The sequence below is a fragment of the Anabas testudineus genome, chromosome 18, assembly GCF_900324465.2.
Source record: "Anabas testudineus chromosome 18, fAnaTes1.2, whole genome shotgun sequence".
Classification (NCBI taxonomy): Eukaryota; Metazoa; Chordata; class Actinopteri; order Anabantiformes; family Anabantidae; genus Anabas; species Anabas testudineus.
The window spans coordinates 1970228-1988219 of NC_046627.1; the positions used below are offsets into that span (position 1 = coordinate 1970228).

At 40.0% G+C, this 17992-nt stretch overlaps 1 protein-coding gene across 1 annotated transcript in view; it reads left to right on the forward strand.

The window, feature by feature from the left end:
* LOC113168675 (programmed cell death 1 ligand 1-like) overlaps window positions 1–17307 on the forward strand; it is a gene marked incomplete at its 5' end in the record, with an annotated part of 107065 nt that extends 89758 nt beyond the window's left edge. Inside the window, 3 exons of the mRNA XM_033326734.1 lie at window positions 6981–7018; window positions 8973–9219; window positions 16925–17307. Of these exons, the coding sequence (XP_033182625.1) occupies window positions 6981–7018; window positions 8973–9219; window positions 16925–17307 (668 nt within the window). The remainder of the gene's footprint in view (window positions 1–6980; window positions 7019–8972; window positions 9220–16924) is intronic.
* Window positions 17308–17992: the final 685 nt, after the last annotated feature.

Below are 17992 nucleotides of genomic sequence, written 5' to 3' on the forward strand. Positions count from 1 at the left end.
TCCTTCCACTGTTTTGTTCTCTTCTTAACAAACTCTTAAACTTCTTAAAAGTTCTCCTCTCTACTCCCAACAATATTTCACCTTAGCTCTTTTAAGGTCTAAGATGTTTTGTCAATCACATCTTTACTAGTTTTAAAATTAAAGAAAATTATCATAAAACATCATTATTCTAAGAATTTGTAAATTATTTTATCACTAGGAGCCACTTTCATCCTTAAAAAGCTTCATGAATACAACCTGATGAGTGATGGGATCAAAGTTCAGGAGATAATCAGGTTGTTGAGAGCAGGATGTTGAACAAGGTTAAAGGTTAAAGAACTGTTGATACAGACATCTGAATCTGAATACAGCAGATAGAATATCTAATAATTATTATCATTTTCATTGTTATTATTATTATTTTTAATTTTCTTATTAATTTTTTAAGTTTTTATTTATTTTGTATTAAAAAATAAAAATAAACTGATTTAAGGAAAACCTGATGCAGTCCAGTCTCACCCAGACTCTGCTTCCTGTGGCCCCCAGGTAAATTGAGTTAGAGACCCCTGTTTTACGTGAACAGTAAGAGTCATTAAATAAATAGTGGTAGATTAGTGGATCTGGGTGTTAATGTCTGGGTCAGTATGTGTTTTTACATTATAGCAACAATACTAAGAAGGAGAACAGACAACGTGAAGACTGAAGCTACAGAGCTCTGGTCGTCACGTCACCATCCCTCTTTATGCTGCTATATTTGTAGGAACTGTATCAATAAAGATATTTGATATCAAGCTGCAGGAGGTTATTGTGCACTTTACATCTAAATACACAGAACTTCACAGTATGTTGCAAAACACAATGAACTCAAAGAAATCTTTGACCCTTAAAATGCACCTGGAGTGAATTTCAGAATTACTGAAACAGAATTAACAGTGTTACAGGCTCGTAACCTGAGACATTCAGTACTAAAGTATTTCCTGTGAAGTTTCTCACCTCTGCAGCATCCACGCTGTTTATGATCTTACAGTTTTTGTGTGTGTTGTTGATCAGATACAAATAAACCAACAACTCATCAAACCCAATGAACAATAAAACAGAATAATAAAAACAAACAAACACAGATAAATGTGAATGTTAAACAATTTCCACATGTGATTAATTAACCTTTTGGAATCCTGAATCTCATAAGATGATTCTTAAGATGATGCTAAGGTAATCCTGTCGCTGTATTCTGTTTGGAAGATGTGCTGATAATTTATCTGTGAGATAATAACATAAAACTAAATGTGCTCTCTCCTGTGAACTGCTGGAACGGAAATTTCACACCAACAGACTCAAATACAAAGAGGAAGGAAGTAAAACTAACTGCTCTGACCAAACGTGTTGATGATCTCACATCACCAAGTGTAACAATGGACCAAACAGCTCTTCAGTGGCTGCTCTGTGAGTACAAGATATGTTATTAAATGATTTTATTTACTGTGAATGAGGAGAGAACATCTTAGTCATTATTTAGAGAAAATGAAATGAAGAAAAATGGAGGATTTAAAATGTAAATTAACAAGAAAGACGTTCAGTAATTTATGTTCTGACAATGTGGATCATAGTAAAGAAGAATTTTAAACAATAGGACTTTGGTCAGATCATTTTCTTCCCCTACGTAGTAAGTTTTAACTTTTTTTAAAATCAATACTGTTAAAATATCATTGATCAGCTTTAAATGTTCTGCACAATTGTCTGTAACTTTGCTGTTACACTGAGATGAACATTTTGGGCAGCACTTTACATTAAACATCTCTGTAATAAATAATAGGAATAATATTTCAGCAATAATAAAATAATAACTGAATAAGAATTGAAGTAATATGGATGATAGTTTGGTACTTTCTGTATAAGAACACAAAGAGCTTCAGTAATTATTTGAAAACACACGTCTAATGAACACAGACCTAAAGATCAGTGACATGTTAGAAGGTTGTTTAAAATTTACACATCCGTCCATCTGTTATCATGACATTGAATTATACAAAAAGAAACAAATTGTAAAATTGTAGATTTGCATTAATTTCAAAAATTAAAAATACATTAAATTTGATGTATTCACTATATGTATACACTACATAGTGATGTATACACTAGTTATTTTGAAATCTACTTCTTTCCATTCACAGTAAGTTAGATAATTATCTTGCTAACATGCTAGTTAACTAGATACAACTCAAGTTTAGTTCAGGTTGGTTCTTTATGTTTCATACACTCTGACTTCAGGTACTGATCATTGTTAAGAAATCAAAATAATTCAGAATAATACAAAACCTGCTGATCAGGCAGAAAGTGCTGAAATTCTCTGATCTCATGTCAACTTCAAAAAGTCTCCAGCTGTTTGTGCAGAGCTGCATGTGTTTGATGATTCATGATGATTACACTGAAAAAACCAGTAGATAAGTGTCTTTCCAGTTTATTACCATGAATTCATTTCTATCTCCCACTCTCATAATATTATTTATTGATTTATTCCTTCTTCAGTCGTGATCTCACTGCTGTGCTGCACAACAAACCAAGGTCAGTAAACTTCTCTACTGATTCTGTAAAGATGTTTAAACATCAAGTTGCTGATTTTACCCAGCAGCTCCTTAACTTACACTTGTACAGTGTTTTTTGATAAATAGATGAAGGTGATTGAAGCTAACGATCGTTCAGATTGAGTCTGTGTTGAAGAACGACCATATTTACCAAGAAACTGATTTTACTTTACAGAGTTCTTTATCTCCTGGAGACACAGACTTCTCCAAAACCACCTTTCATTAACTGCATATTAATGAACAGATTAATTAACCTACAACATCATCAATTAGTGTAAAAACGATTCTATTGAAACGTGAATACTGCTGAGTGATTAGTGAGCTGTTCACAACTTTTCTGTGTAGGTGATAAAATACTTGATATTTGTTTCATCTACATTCTCTGGTGTGAACGAGAGACTGTGAGTAACTTAGAAACAGAAGTTTTTACTTTCAGATTCCAAATTTGACAGAAAGTTCAGGAAAAGAAGACAGAAATACAAATTGACTTCATTCTTGATATAATGTAATGTGGAAATGTGAATGTCACTCTAACAACTAGTTGATGCTTCAAAACTAATTTGTACAATTTTTACCTCTGCATGAATCTTTCTGCAGTTCATCTGACTGTGAGTCCCAACAGATCTCAGCTGTTTGAAGATGAGTCTGTGTCTCTGAGCTGTGAGGAGGACGACAGCTCTGCTGGATGGACACTGAGGAGGAACACAACCAAACGACAGATGACTCAGTGTGGAGATGGTTGGGGAGAACAGCTGGTTTGTCTTGTAACATCAGCTACATCAACTCATTGGACAGTGGAGTTTACTGGTGTGAGTCCAGAGAGGGATCAACCAGTAGCATCATCAACATCACTGTCTCTGGTAAGATCAGACTGTGGAGTTAGTGTTGATGAGTCTGTGTGGAAATGGATGAAATGCTGTAGTTTGTCTCTGTGTTGAGGTGGATCAGTGATCCTGCAGAGTCCTGTCCTCCCTGTGATGGAGGGACATGATGTCACTCTGCACTGTCAAACAAAGAGCCCTCCCTCCAAGCTCCCAGCTGATTTCTATAAAGATGGCTCCCTCATCAGGACTGAGCCTACAGGTCACATGACCATCCACCATGTTACCAAGTCTGATGAAGGCCTCTACAAGTGTCACATCAGCAGTCATGGAGAGTCTCCACCCAGCTGGATCTCTGTCACAGGTCAGGAGGGGAAAAAAAACTTTAACTTAAATTCTTTGTTTCTTTATAAATTAAGTCTCCAGTCATTATTCATTATGTGACAATGATTTAATATTTTATATATATATGTTTTTTTTTTTATATGTTATTGGTTCATTTTAGGAAAAACAACTACAACACCTCCACCTACCACCACCTCTACTTCTACTGCCTACGTACCTTCTTCTCCTCCTCATCTCCTCTTCACAGTGTCTCTTACATGTTCTGTTGTCTTTGTTCTGCTTCTACTGATCTTACTGATTCTACTGGTGAGACGATGTGTTAGGAAGAAATCTAAAGGTGAGATACAGACTTTATAAAGTTAGATTGATTCTGTTTAACATACGTCCTCCCATGTTACAGTATTCTCTTAATTACATTTTACTGTTTCTTTCAAATTTACAAAAACTACAAGTTACACATTTCATCTGCAATTTGAGTTGGTTCATTTTGGTTTGTTCCAGCTGGTGAAGTAAAAGTTAAAGAAGATGACATCACATACAGTGAAGTCAAAATATTAAATAAAAACAGTCACCAACAACAAACAACCAGGCAAAGCAGAGGTAAGTGTTCATTTGTACTTCTGCTTTGATTTTTATTTTTTTTTGTGTATTGCAGCTCAATACTACTACTACTACTACTACTACTAACACTACTACTAATACTACTACTAACACTACTACTACTACTACTACTACTACTACTACTACTACTACTACAAATACTAGTAATACTACTAATATAACTAATATTAATAACAACAATGCTGTGAGACACTGAAGCCCGTCTCAGTTTTGATCGCCCAGAAACAACACGTTACACCAGTCTTCAGATCTCTGCACTGACTTCCTGTAGCTGCTGCATCAGGTTCAGGTCCTGACTCTCACCTGTAAAGTGATCAAGTCCACAGCACCGACCTACCTGAACTCAGTCATCCAGGTCAACAATCCCTCTCTATCATCATCACGTCTTGTGGTTCTCTCACCTCAAAAGATCCCTGACAAAACTTTTCAGTTCTTTGGTTCCACGATGATTGAACAAACTACCCACCTCTACACACTCAGCTACGTCACTCTTAACTTTCAAAAACATGCTGAAAACACAACTCTTGAAAAATAAAATCTTATAACCTGTTCAACTCAAACAGCTGTCTCTAGAGCATCTTAAAGTTTGTCTTACCTGGATTTGATATTTTTTTGCTTTGTACCTCACTTGTAAGTCACTTTAGATAAAAGCTTCTAACTAAATGTAAATGTAAGGTCCTGGGTTCAAATCCATGTGTCAGGTGATGAACCATCTGCTGCTTTGTGTTGTTTGCTTCTCACTCTGGTCTTTGTCAAACTAAATCTAGTATTTTAGTAGCATTTGTAAACCACAGCAATTTTTAGAATTAAAAACTAAAAATACTTGTTTACTATAGCTCTAGTACTACAGTTCTAACTAGTAGTTCTAACATTTGCAGTAAAAAGTACTATTATCAACTATCTGCAGTGATGTCTTCTGTATTTTATTTTACAGACACTGATCCAGATATTGTCTACTCAGGTGTGAGAACAGAAGACGTCAGTTATGAACAAATAGTCATCAGACCAAACAGGAGCAGAGGAGCAGCTGCAGGTACAGCTACATTCACTGTTTCCTTATGCTAAGCTAAGCTAACTATATCCTGTATCCAACTCTGTACTTTACACAGAGACACTCTAGAAACTGAGAGATATGTGAGAGGGAAGCTGAATAAAGAGGCATCACTAACAGTGGAAGACTTTAGTCTGATTAAATAAATAACAGGACAGAAACAATATAAGGACACTGAGCTCAACAATAAGAGGTCACGATCAGACGTGTAGCTCAGAGATCATGTCGTCAGAGGCTGATTAACAAACGTGTGACTGTGTGTTTGTGTTCAGACTTTTGTCCAGAACCAGAGGTCGTCTACTCTTCACTGAAGTCGAGCTTCACACCTTCACAACAGTTCAAACACTGACGTCCACCTGCTGATCTGGAACTGGTTACAACACCTTAAATTCTTTTATTTCATTTTTAGACATGGATCATTTTTTGTATAACCCACTTATACAGTTTTCAGTGATTCCACATTAACTTTACTTTTTATTTATATTTATTCACTTGTTTCTCTGAAGCATCAATAAACTTTGGTCTAAATGTAGCAGCTGTTTTTCTCGTGTAGTTCTGTGGTTTATACAAAGGTGTTAAAATGGAAACTTTGACTTGTTCTTGTTTGTTTGTGGTAACAGATCCACACCTCTCTACTGTGCACAAATATTCACAAACCATAACCACAGACTATTAACAGCACCGACATCATTTAGTGTTAAACTGAACAGGAAAAAACTTTAGTACAGGAGATCTGTGTTTGTTTAATAATCAGTGAATTATTGAGAGTTAGAGAAAGTTTCTTATCTTACGTGTGACGATAGATATTAAATATTATTAATTAATATGATCTTGTAATTGTATTCATTCTATTAAAATTGTATATATATATTACCAATGCAGTACAGCAGAACTGTAACAGGGAGTAACACTGTTGATATTAGTAATTTAAATATTCTATTTTTATTTTTTAAATAATTTACCATAAAGTAACTCAGCAGATTGTTTAATATTTAGTCAGTTATAATAGTTTTAAACATCTGTTCAGTGGTAGGACGTGTCTTCTCCTTCTAAAGTACTTTATAACATACAGAACACAGCAGTAGGAACTGTGTAATGTGAGGATGTTCTGACTCCTCTTCATCACCTGATCTTGTTCTCTTGCTCTTCACTGATTAAACAGCTTCTTCTGCCCCCTGCTGGACACAGAGAGAGTTACTCTGACTGAAGTAGTGACTGTGGTGAATGTTGGACACAAATATCTTCATGTTCACCAACGTTGGTGACGTCTGCTCTGTGTGGTCTGAACGTCCAGTGAAATAAATGAGGAACATGTTGGTCTCAGTTCTGCAGTAGTTTGTCTGATAGTGGGCTCTGTGGCCCAGTCTGGCATCTATTAAAAAAAGTTATTCTATTCGTTGCCTCGGTCCACTGTCCCCACATTCACATTCACAAATTTCTACATTCAAACTCTAGAGTGGGGACGAGGCAGAACATGGTTCACTGGTTCTGACTGTTCATTTTAACAGTGTGTTTGTGTGACTGGAGTCAAAGTCCAGGTTTATTGTTTGACTTTATGACTTTTTGCTGCTTCTCTCTCAGTCTCCCAGTGCATGCTGGGAGTGGAGGACGCTCAGAGTGTCTGCGTTTCAGGCTGAGTATGTTTTCTGTCTCTTTCTGTTGTTGGTTCTCTCTGTCGATAAAGTCGGTGTCGTCGTTGAACCAAGTGATTCAGGAAACCTTTGTCCAGGTGGAACCGCTGGTTAATCCCGACAACGGTGGTTTAGTCCAAAGTCCCTCAGTTTATTAGAGAGAACTCTGAGACACAGACAGTGAATGATTTCTATGGAGCTGTGATGATTCTGTTCATTATTGATCAATCTGATGATTCTTTTCCTGCTTCATCCATCAACTGTTTGTTCTGTTCAGAACCAGAATCAAGTGAGAAACTGTCAAATCTTCATGTGTAAAGTAACTAGTAACTGTACCTGCTGGCAATTTCAAAATGTCCTAAATGTAGTTTAAAGGTGAGATTTTGAACAGAAAGTGGAGAAAAGTAGAAAGAGAGCACATCTAATCCAAGCTGGGTTCAGAAGCAGGACTAAATACATCTGTGAGTTCAAACCAGAGATTGTCTGAACACTGAAATCAAACCAGTGTTCATCAGAAAAACACTGATGTGAACAGGAGCCGAGGTTTCTCCACACAGAGAATGACAATCCCGGCTCCAATGAAGGGATCACATGATGAAAAGTAACACTGTTGTTTCACTGGACTCAGAACTGAGGTCTGCAGTTGGACCTCTGGAGAAACAAAGTGATGACAGCGTTTTTCATTCAGTAAGGAGGGCAGAGGGCAGCTGGTGATTGTTTGAGCTGTATTTATCACCCTCTCCACAGTTTTCCTGTCCACTGCTGTGGAGCCTGCAGACCACACACCTGACAGTGTGTCAGCCGCTGCTGAGCTTTCTTCATTAAGGCTTTCATGTTAGACAAAAATAGTGGAGCATGCACAGGAGTCAGCAACTGAACAGAGCTTTTTCCAGGTGAGTATGGTGGTCTAGGAGAGGAGACAGAGTTAGTTCGAGTCTTTGGCTGGATCTTGGATAATGTTACGTAAGGAATACTAACTGAACTTGGAGAGTGAGCTATGTTGCACAAGCAAAATCAGTAATGAAACACACAATGTCAGTAGACAGTTTTCCAGATATCCAAGGTGCAGAGCAAGAGACAAATCCAAGATCATGCACAAACAGCTGTCCAAACAGTAGTGTCATTAAAACTAATAAAGACATCCAAACAAACTAGGTCAACACAGAAAGGCAGCACTGATATCAGAGATCCAGTAGGGCAGTAAGCTATGTCAAGAGATGGTCCAGGCCATACACAGGAATATCCAACACAAAGACAGAACAGGGAAGAAGGCAGGAACAGGATCTGAAAGGATGAGCAGAGGCAGGTTCAGGTCAGACAGGTTGGTTATCAGGAAGTCAGTCCAAAAGGAAACGCTGGATAGTTTGTCTCCTTAGTTTATGTGAGACTATCTGGCAGAGTTGAGAGGCACGTGGAGCTGCTTAAGAAGGGAAGGAGTGGCACAGGTGTGGATAATGAGCAATCAGAGCTGTGAGGCAGGGAGGGGGAATAACCGGAGATCAGGCACGAGAAAGCTGGGATCGTGACATCAACCGGCGTGGTATAATCAGGGAACGTGATGATAGTATTGGTTGCTGGGATGGAGTGCAGTCCTTGGTATACAGGGCGAACAGTAGGGGGCTCAGCACACCATTACTGGGTGTGAGCGTGGTGGAGAGGTGGGGGCCGGAACCAGAACGGTTTAATCCAGATGCAGGTGGGAGAGGGGACCTACAGGTTGAACAGGATGATTGTATTGAACGCAGAGCGGCGGTCAGTTTTTTTTTTATTGTACTTTGTCTTGTCCCTTGAGGACACGTCTAAAAGCAGAGGTGTTGTTTCCACATCAACAGATTTGTACTTTTTAATAGCCCTAACTCTAGCTAAATATATGTGAATAAATATGATGTGACATGTTGAACCTTATTTGTCTCTTTTAAGTGACCTCTGGTTTGTTTCACAGATGGAGACGTCTGTAAAGGAGGAGCTACTGCACATGTTGGAGGATTTGGGAGAAGAGGAACTGAAAACATTCCAGTGGTATCTGCAGAATGCAAAGTTACCAGATGGTTTACAGAACATCAAAAAGTCCAAACTGGAGGAAGCAGACAGACGAGACACAGTAAATGTGATGTTCCAGATGTACAGTGGTAAAGTTCTGGAGGTGATTTTCCAGAAAATGAAGCGTAATAAAGGTCAGTCACAGGAAGGTAAGATATGAAACAACTGGAACGTCATGTAGACACAACAGGCTCCGTTTGATTTTAACACATAAACCCGTATTTAACTCTCAGGCTCCATCAGTTTAACCTTGATAAACCTACTGGATGTGTTTCTTTGACATTCTGTGTTATTTATTGTTTAAAACATGCAGGTACCATGAAAACAGAAGGTCCAACAGTGTATAGAAGACAAAATAAGATGAACCATCAGTCTGTGTTGAGTCGTTCTGACTGTTGTAGGTTTTCTTAGAGATCGTCAGTAAGACAGAAACTTGTAGAAGGAAATCCAGCTAAAGACCGATCAAAGATCAAATTACTCTTAAATTATCTGGTTAACCAATCCACTGCCATCTCTACTAAACATTTCCATGTCTCCACTCATCTGTCATTAGGACCAAGTGGACCTTTCCACTCATTAATAATAAACCTTCAATTACACCTAAGTCTGACAGTGTTTATTAAATTATTAATTTTTATCAATGAGGTTGGTGATAAACCATCTTAAATGAGCTTTGATTGTACAGTGAGTTGAAAAATTACAAGTGGAAGAAGAAATCACTGTGACAGTGTCTGTTGTGACCAGGTCACTAATGTTACATCTTATTATCTGTTCTTCATCCAGATACAGTTGATATTACGGATGTCAGGTCTAAACTTAAATCTAATCTGAAGAAGAAGTTCCAGTGTGTGTTTGAGGGGATTGCTAAAGCAGGACAAAAAACCCTTCTGAACCAGATCTACACAGAGCTCTACATCACAGAGGGAGGGAGTGGAGAGGTCAATGATGAACATGAGGTCAGACAGATTGAAACAGCATCCAGGAAACCAGAAAGACCAGAAACAACCATCAGACAAGAAGACATCTTTAAAGGCTCACCTGGAAGACAGGAACCAAGAACAGTGATGACAAAGGGTGTGGCTGGCATTGGGAAAACAGTCTTAACACAGAAGTTCACTCTGGACTGGGCTGAAGACAAAGCCAACCAGGACATACAGTTCACATTTCCATTGACTTTCAGAGAGCTGAATGTGCTGAAAGAGAAAAGTATAACAGTTAATGTCTTTAAGTTAATGTGGAGTCCAGTTAGTTATTGCAGGCAGACTTGTTCCATTCCTTGACTATCGAGCGTTGAGTCAAGACCTCCGAGAAACAGCTGCCGACGTCCGCCGAGGCCAAGACCGACTTCGTAGTAGTGTGTGACCAACTCCAGTCTCCACACGCATCCCATAGAGCAGACGATGGATTCAAGCGACGGATCTCCAGAAGTTGGGCATCAGGACGAGTCACATTTCATGAACAATTGATACCAAACGGGAAATAGAAAATAGTTAATTTACTTTTTCTTTCCACTGTATGTAGCTAAATTTGCTTCAAATACAAATAGGAGTATGTGATGTTGGTGTGTACTAAAAACATCAGCACCAAGTCTCCTGTGTGTTGTTCTGTGTGTCTGCAGACTGTCAGGCTGTCTGATCACAGAGGAAGGCTGTGCTTCTCTGGCCTCAGCTCTGAGCTCCAACCCCTCCCATCTGAGAGACCTGGACCTGAGCTACAATCATCCAGGAGACTCAGGAGTGAAGCAGCTGTCTGCTGGACTGGAGGATCCACACTGGAGACTGGACACTCTCAGGTATGGAGAGGCCTGCTGCAGCCACAGACAATGTCTGATGGAGGAGGAAGTAGGGATGGTAATGAATAACCATTCATCAATGTTAATAATTGAATCAATTCACTCTATGTTAACTGATTATGCAGAAGTTGAGGACGTCAGATGTAACTGTCAGTAAATGTCCTGTATTCCTCTGTGGTACCTGGTTGCTCCACTAGGTGGTACTAAAAAGCCACGAGAAAAAACCCAACACAGGCAGCCTTATCCACCCTCTAGGTAGAGTGTCAGAATATCAGAGGATTGAATCAGGTCACAGCATCATGTCTCTGTCTCCTCAAATAGTGATGATTGAAGCATCTTCACCTTCCTGAGATCCTGATCTCGTCATGATGAGATCTTGTGTCATATATAGGAGACAGTAAATCTGAACTAGAACATGTTCATTTCATCTTTACAATCTGTCAAAGAGAAAAAAACTCCTTGTTGTTCCCAGTTGAAGAATTAGTTTGTGATTGAATGTTTTTCTCCTCAAACTCCTGTTTTAACTTTCTGTGTCTGGCTGCTCCAACAAATCTGACACCAAATCAGATGAAGCCACAAAGTCTGTGTGTAATGATCAATATCCAGTAGCTGTAGGTGAACTAGACTTCCTCTGAACACAGGACAACGTGTGAAGCTCAGTTGAGATCAGTCCACAGACATTAGAGAGAGGAAAACACACACACAGAGTCCATGTATGTGGAGTTGAGCCTCTTGGACTTTGCTCTCCAGTTTCCTGATTCCTGTGGTGTCACATTAGTTTGTCTGGTGACAGAGTGACACCAAAACTGCTGTGAACTAGAGAATTGAAATCTTTCCTCCATGTCACCTCCCTGCTCCGTAGAATTCCAAGATAAGGACTCCAATTCCTTAGTTGTTTGCTGAATGTCCATCCCTACATACAAGCCTCCATTAGAACAGAACCAGAACACACTGTGTGTACGAGAGCCATGTAATGTCCATGTGTGCATGCTGAAAGAGAATGTGCTGCTCTGACCCCCCTCCTCCTTTCAGGGTGGAGCCTGGTGGAGTCCGATGGTTGAGACCAGGTCTGAGGAAGTGTAAGTGTGTTTTTAATGAGACTGATGAAAACAAAGCAGCAACATTCAACCATCTTCAAACTGTCACATCACTCCTTCAAATCCCTGATGTCATGAGTCCTCATCAAACTGATGATAGATTAATAACTGCAGCTGGATTGTGTCTTGTTCTCTCCATCAGATTTCTGTCGACTCAGCATCGACACAAACACAGTGAACAGAAAACTACGACTGTCTGACAACAACAGGAAGGTGACATGTGTGAAGGAGGATCAGTCATATCCTGATCATCCAGACAGATTTGACTGGTGTCAGCTGCTGTGTAGTAATGGTCTGACTGGTCGCTGTTACTGGGAGGTCGAGTGGAGCGGAGTGGTCGATATGATATGATATGATATGAGTTACAGAGGAATCCGAAGTAAAGGAGACTTTAATAACTGTGCCTTTGGATGGAACGATCAGTCCTGGAATCTGAGATGCTCTGATGTTAGTGGTTACTCTGTTCTTCACAATAACAGATTTACATCCATCTCCTCCTCTGTCTATAACAGAGTGTCAGTGTATGTGGACTGTCCTGCTGGGACTCTGTCCTTCTACAGAGTCTCCTCTGACAAACTGATCCACCTCCACACCTTCAACACCACATTCACTGAACCTCTTTATCCTGGGTTTGGGTTCTTGTCCTTTGGTTCCTCAGTGTCTCTGTGTTCAGTGTAGTACTGAGAGTGTCGTCCTGTCAGACGACAGGTTAGTTGGTTAGTTTTTGAAGTTGTTTAATTGAAGTTAGTTAAAACATGAACAGTATAGAACGTGAAGTGGTTTTTGATCTAGAAAATGTTTTGCTTTGTTAAATGTAAAATGGATCTTCTTCCTTTAGTTTGTACTTGATTGATTTGTGATTTCCAAGTGATTCTTCAATGATTACCCCAAGAAATGTATTTTCCTGAACTCTTTCAATGTCAACTTCATATGTCTGTTTATGCATCTGAGTTTATATTACTTTCCAAAATTCATGATTTTAGTTTTGTTCAAGTTTAAAGATTATTCCCATGAAACCAAATTTAAATTTATTATTTTCCTTTGTGATGTCTTTCTGTAATTTTTGTTAAATCTTCACCAGAACAGAAAATATTTGCATAAACTGCAAATAATACCAACTTTAACGATCTAGACACTTTGCACATTTCATTGATTTATAAAATGAACAGTTTGGGGCCCAGAACTGACCCCTGGGGTACGCCACATGCAATGTGTTAAGACACATATCGCAAGAGTTTCCCAGTTTCACCAGCTGACAGCAGTTTGTGAAAATGAGTTACCCTAATAATTAAGATAATTCTTAACCCACTCTAATACTGTCGTCCTGATCTCATATCTTTCCACTAATAGTATGTCATGGTCAATTGTATCGAAATCATTTATAAGATTAATGAAAACTCTCACAGCAGATTTCTTTTGATCTATATCAGTTGTGATTTCCTCTACTAATTCCATTATTGCCAGTGATGTAGATCAGTTTGTTCTGAATCCATATTGACTGTCAGTGAGCAACTGGAGCTTTTCTAAGAATGGATCTGATCTATTGTTGAGAAGTTTTCCAGGATTTTGGGAAATTGTGGAAGTGAAGAGACAGGTCTGTAGTTTGTGAAGTGGTGTTTGCTCCCAGTTTTGTACAAAGGTAGAACTTTAGTCATTTTCATTTAGTTTGGAAATAAACCTGTTTATAATGATAAGTTACATATGTATGTTAATGGTTTGAAATCCTGTCAATGACCGTTTTTACTAACGTCATATCAGTGTCATTGAAATCAGTAGATTTTTATCATATTTAAAAGGGTTTAAAATCTTTAAGAATGTGTCTTGTTAATGTCTTTTTCTTGATATACTGTGTCCCAGCTCTGAACCAGTCGGTCATTCTTTAGTGTGTTAATGTCCTCTGTCCTCACTCGTCTCTACTCGGTTTGCTTGTCTGCTTTAATTTTCCTGTAATTGTAATTATAGACTATAAAAACTGGTGTAGTGAAAATGTTTTGTTAGGTCAAGAGACAACAAACAAACTAGCCCAGGGAAAGAAAAGTCACAGAAAGGACAACCTTTTGATCAGGTATACTCAAAACACCATCTGTGTATTTACAACCCTTAAGAATGAAAGGGATGATCAATGACATGAGATACCAGGTCTTCAGGACATGTGATAAGTATTTGTATTTGTGTGGGGGTTGTTTTCTTTGTGCCTATAAAAGTGGAACTGTAGAAGACAAAGTCAGAGAACACTGGTGATGTCTTCTCTCCATGCTGCATGTAGTAAACCTGAAATGAATCCTCACGCTGTCGTCTTACTTTTTATTTCTTGTGAGAAATTTCCACGACACTGGCAGATGGTCACTAATGTCATTTATTAATAGTTAGTTTATCACATCAATATTAAAGTCTCCACATATAAAACTGATTTATGGTCTTTTGGGAAACATACCCTCCATCCAGTCCTTGAAACCTTCACTTTTTGAACCTGCCGCTCTATAACTGACAGTTCTGTTTTTCTTTGTGTCCATGTTGATTTCTGTTGTTATACATTCTGGTAAATTATCCACCACAGCAGTCATACTTTCCAGTGCTTTAAAGTTCTGAGTTTTATCCACACGGACAAAACCTGTGGTCAGTGTGGACCAAAACAAGCCGCCGAGGAAAAACCACCGAAACCTTGTTGGGTCCTGTTTTTTCTACCTGCTGCAGCTGTTTCCATCTGGAAAAGTCCAAATGCTGTGTTTACTTTTGACTTGGTCTGTAAAAAACCTCAGTGGGCACAATTTTCTTGATTTGGATTTTCTGAGTCGTTGCTGGAAGATGAGAGGAAGTTGACTCTCAGTCGATGTGAAGCCCTGACTCAGGAAAACAAAATGATGTCAACACCAAACCTACAGGTAACCACATCATGTGACCTTCTATAAAGTAAACTCAGTAGTTAAAATACAGTCAGTCCATGTTAATGATGCATTTAGAAACCTGAACTGTGTCACAGGCCTCTTTTCACTCACTTGTTTTATCTGTATTTGTGAAAGACATGTTGTTTTTATGTTTGATTTACAATACTAGTTTTTTATGAGACAAGTTCCAGATCATTGAGATAAATACACTCACAGTGATGTCAGACAGACACATAAAGGATTCAAATATCTGCAATCAGAGGTTTTTAGTTAGAGGAAGGAGTTTCATTAAAACCACATCTGAAACTGAAATTATCTCCAGTAGCATGACAGAATTTAAATTTACATAGAATGGCGTCAAACCACAGCACTTTGTACATCAAATGGTTCTTTGTTGTCTCCTATGACACAGGCAGCCTGAGACCACTTCAGAGTTTTAGATTAGTCCAGTGCCCAGGTTTGTTATCAGGTTTTCTAGCTCAGATTTATCTTTTCTGTAGTGTTGATCAAGTAAAATGTGAATAATAATAATGCCTGAAATGAAATAAACCTTCTTAGTGGATTTAAGGAAACTCAGACATTCAGTGTCTGAATCATCTTGTTTCCTTTTGACAAGTCAAAGACTCACTGCTGCTTCTCATCTGCAGGTACCAACAAGGATGGAGGAGAAAAGGATGGAGGAGACAAGGGTGGAGTACATCTTGGACTGCTGGTCCCTCTCATGGTTGTTGTTGTACTTCTTATTATTGGTGTTGCTTTTCTGACCTTTAGGAAATGTACATTTCACACGTTACAAAACGTCCTCCTGATAAAACCGTCGTTCAGCAGCAGGTGTGAAAAGTCTCTGGTCTCTAAACGCTGTTGATCATTATGTTCTTCTCTGTGTGCTGTGAACTGCTTGACCACCATTAAACTAAAGTTTCTTCTAAACCATTAACTGCTCACACCAGCCCCACGTTACCAGTCCCACTGTAATAAACAGCAGCTGTCGATGATCACTGAGACGTTCATTAGTCTTTAATAAGTTGATGAAACCTGCTTGTTCTTCTCTGTCTGTGTGAAATCATCATCAACAAACAGAAGCTGTATCATAAGAAACTAAAGCACCATGAACCTGCTCAAACTGTAGCTCTGCCTTTTTACATTATCAACATTTAGTTTGTTTTGGAGTTGTGTTCCAGAGCCCAGACTGTGTGTGGAAGTGAGCCTGACTATTTCGAGCCGGTACTGCTCAACCTCCAACACAAGTTCAGGCTCCTTTCCACCCAGTGAGGTGACATTCCATGTCCCAATCGCCAGATTCCTTGTCCAGGGATTGGGTCGTCGAGGCACCTCCACACGGCTGCCACCCAATCCACAATGCACCGACCCCCTATGCTCCTTCTTGCGGGTGGTGGGCCTACAGGAAGTCGGTCCCACGTCGCTCCTTCGGGCTGAGCCCGGCCGGGTCACCCTCCAGGTTGGGGGGGAGATCATCCCTCAAGTGGAGGAGTTTAAGTATCTTGGGGTCTTGTTCACGAGTGAGGCCCCGGATAAGCCGATGAGAGTGAATGAATGAATAGTTTGTTTTGATTTGTATTAAAGGATGTTTCCACAGTTCCATGATTTTCAGTGTAAAACACTTTGAATATTCAGTAAATTACATATTTGAACAAAACACAGTAGAAAACAGCTGCTAACAATGTTTCATCAGAGCAGATCTGAATAAAATGGGACAGAGTTAAAGTTCAGTGTTGAATTTAGACCAAGTGTGAATCAGCAGAATGATGTGAAACCATCAGCAGGAAAAGACAAACAAGACAACTCCACTGGAGGCAGTGAACGCATCACAACAACAAAGAGCTGTTGGCACAGCCAGTTAGTCTGAGTCAACTCTTTCCGGAGGAAACTGGAACAAAACCTTCAAAGCAGAACTAGACCAGGGACGTGTGGAGGGGCACGAGCACCATCACTGGATACAAGTCCAGCAGTCTGGTGAGCGGTGACCAAACTGTGGACAATTGTTTGGTTAATTATTTTTATTTCAATCGATTCCAGGCTGAGCCTCAGAACCCCCTGCTATTTACTACCCACTCCTCAGTCCCTCCCCCACACGACCCCACACAAATGATTTCAGCTGAGCAGGTAGCAGGTTGCTTCCTGAAGTCGACATTGACCTCTTTGGTTTTCAGGGCTAGGTTATTCTCTGAACACCAAGTTTCCAGCTTCAGGACCTCTTCTCTGTATGCTGCTTCATCACCCCCCCGAGATGAGTCCGACCACTGTGGTGTCATCAGCAAACTTCACTATGAGGTTTCTGTTGTGGGACGGACTACAGTCATGGGTGTAGAGACAGTACAGGAAGGGGCTCAGCACGCAGCCCTGTCAGGAGCCAATGCTCACTGTGCGGGTGGAGGACAGGTGGGGGCCAAGTCTCACAGTCTGGGACCAGTTTGTGAGGAAATCTTTGAACCAGGCACATGAAAGTGGGGGGAAGCCAAGAATGTCCAGTTTCCTCATGAGTATGTCAGGAATGATTGTATTGAAGCTGAGCTGAAGTCCAAGAAGAGCGTCCGTGCACAGGTCTGCTGCTGCTCCAGGTCTGCTGCTGCTCCAGGTCTGCTGCTGCTCCAGGTCTGCTGCTGCTCCAGGTCTGCTGCTGCTCCAGGTCTGCTGCTGCTCCAGGTCTGCTGCTGCTCCAGGTCTGCTGCTGCTCCAGGTCTGCTGCTGCTCCAGGTCTGCTGCTGCTCCAGGTCTGCTGCTGCTCCAGGTCTGCCTCGCTCCAGGTCTGCTGCTGCTCCAGGTCTGCTGCTGCTCCAGGTGTCCTGACACAGCGTGGAGAACGATGCAACGTTCAGTCAGTCAACACGGAAGTCATGGTTGTTTGCAGCTGAACCTCTGGAGGATTTTTACATCATGTGTTTCCACTACAATAATTGACCTCCTGCAGGATATAGATTTGTGCCGGAGATGATTCTTTTCCTATTTTGGAAACAGTTTCCTGACCCAGCAAAGAACTGTTGGCACAGCCTCCAGGTGTGAGTCAGCTCTTTCAGGAGGAAGCTGGAACAAAGCCTTCAAAGCAGAACAAGACCAGACAAGATGTGGTGTTCTCCAGCACATGTAGTCAGGAACCTAGAACCTGGAGATGCTGTGTTGTTGTGGTCTT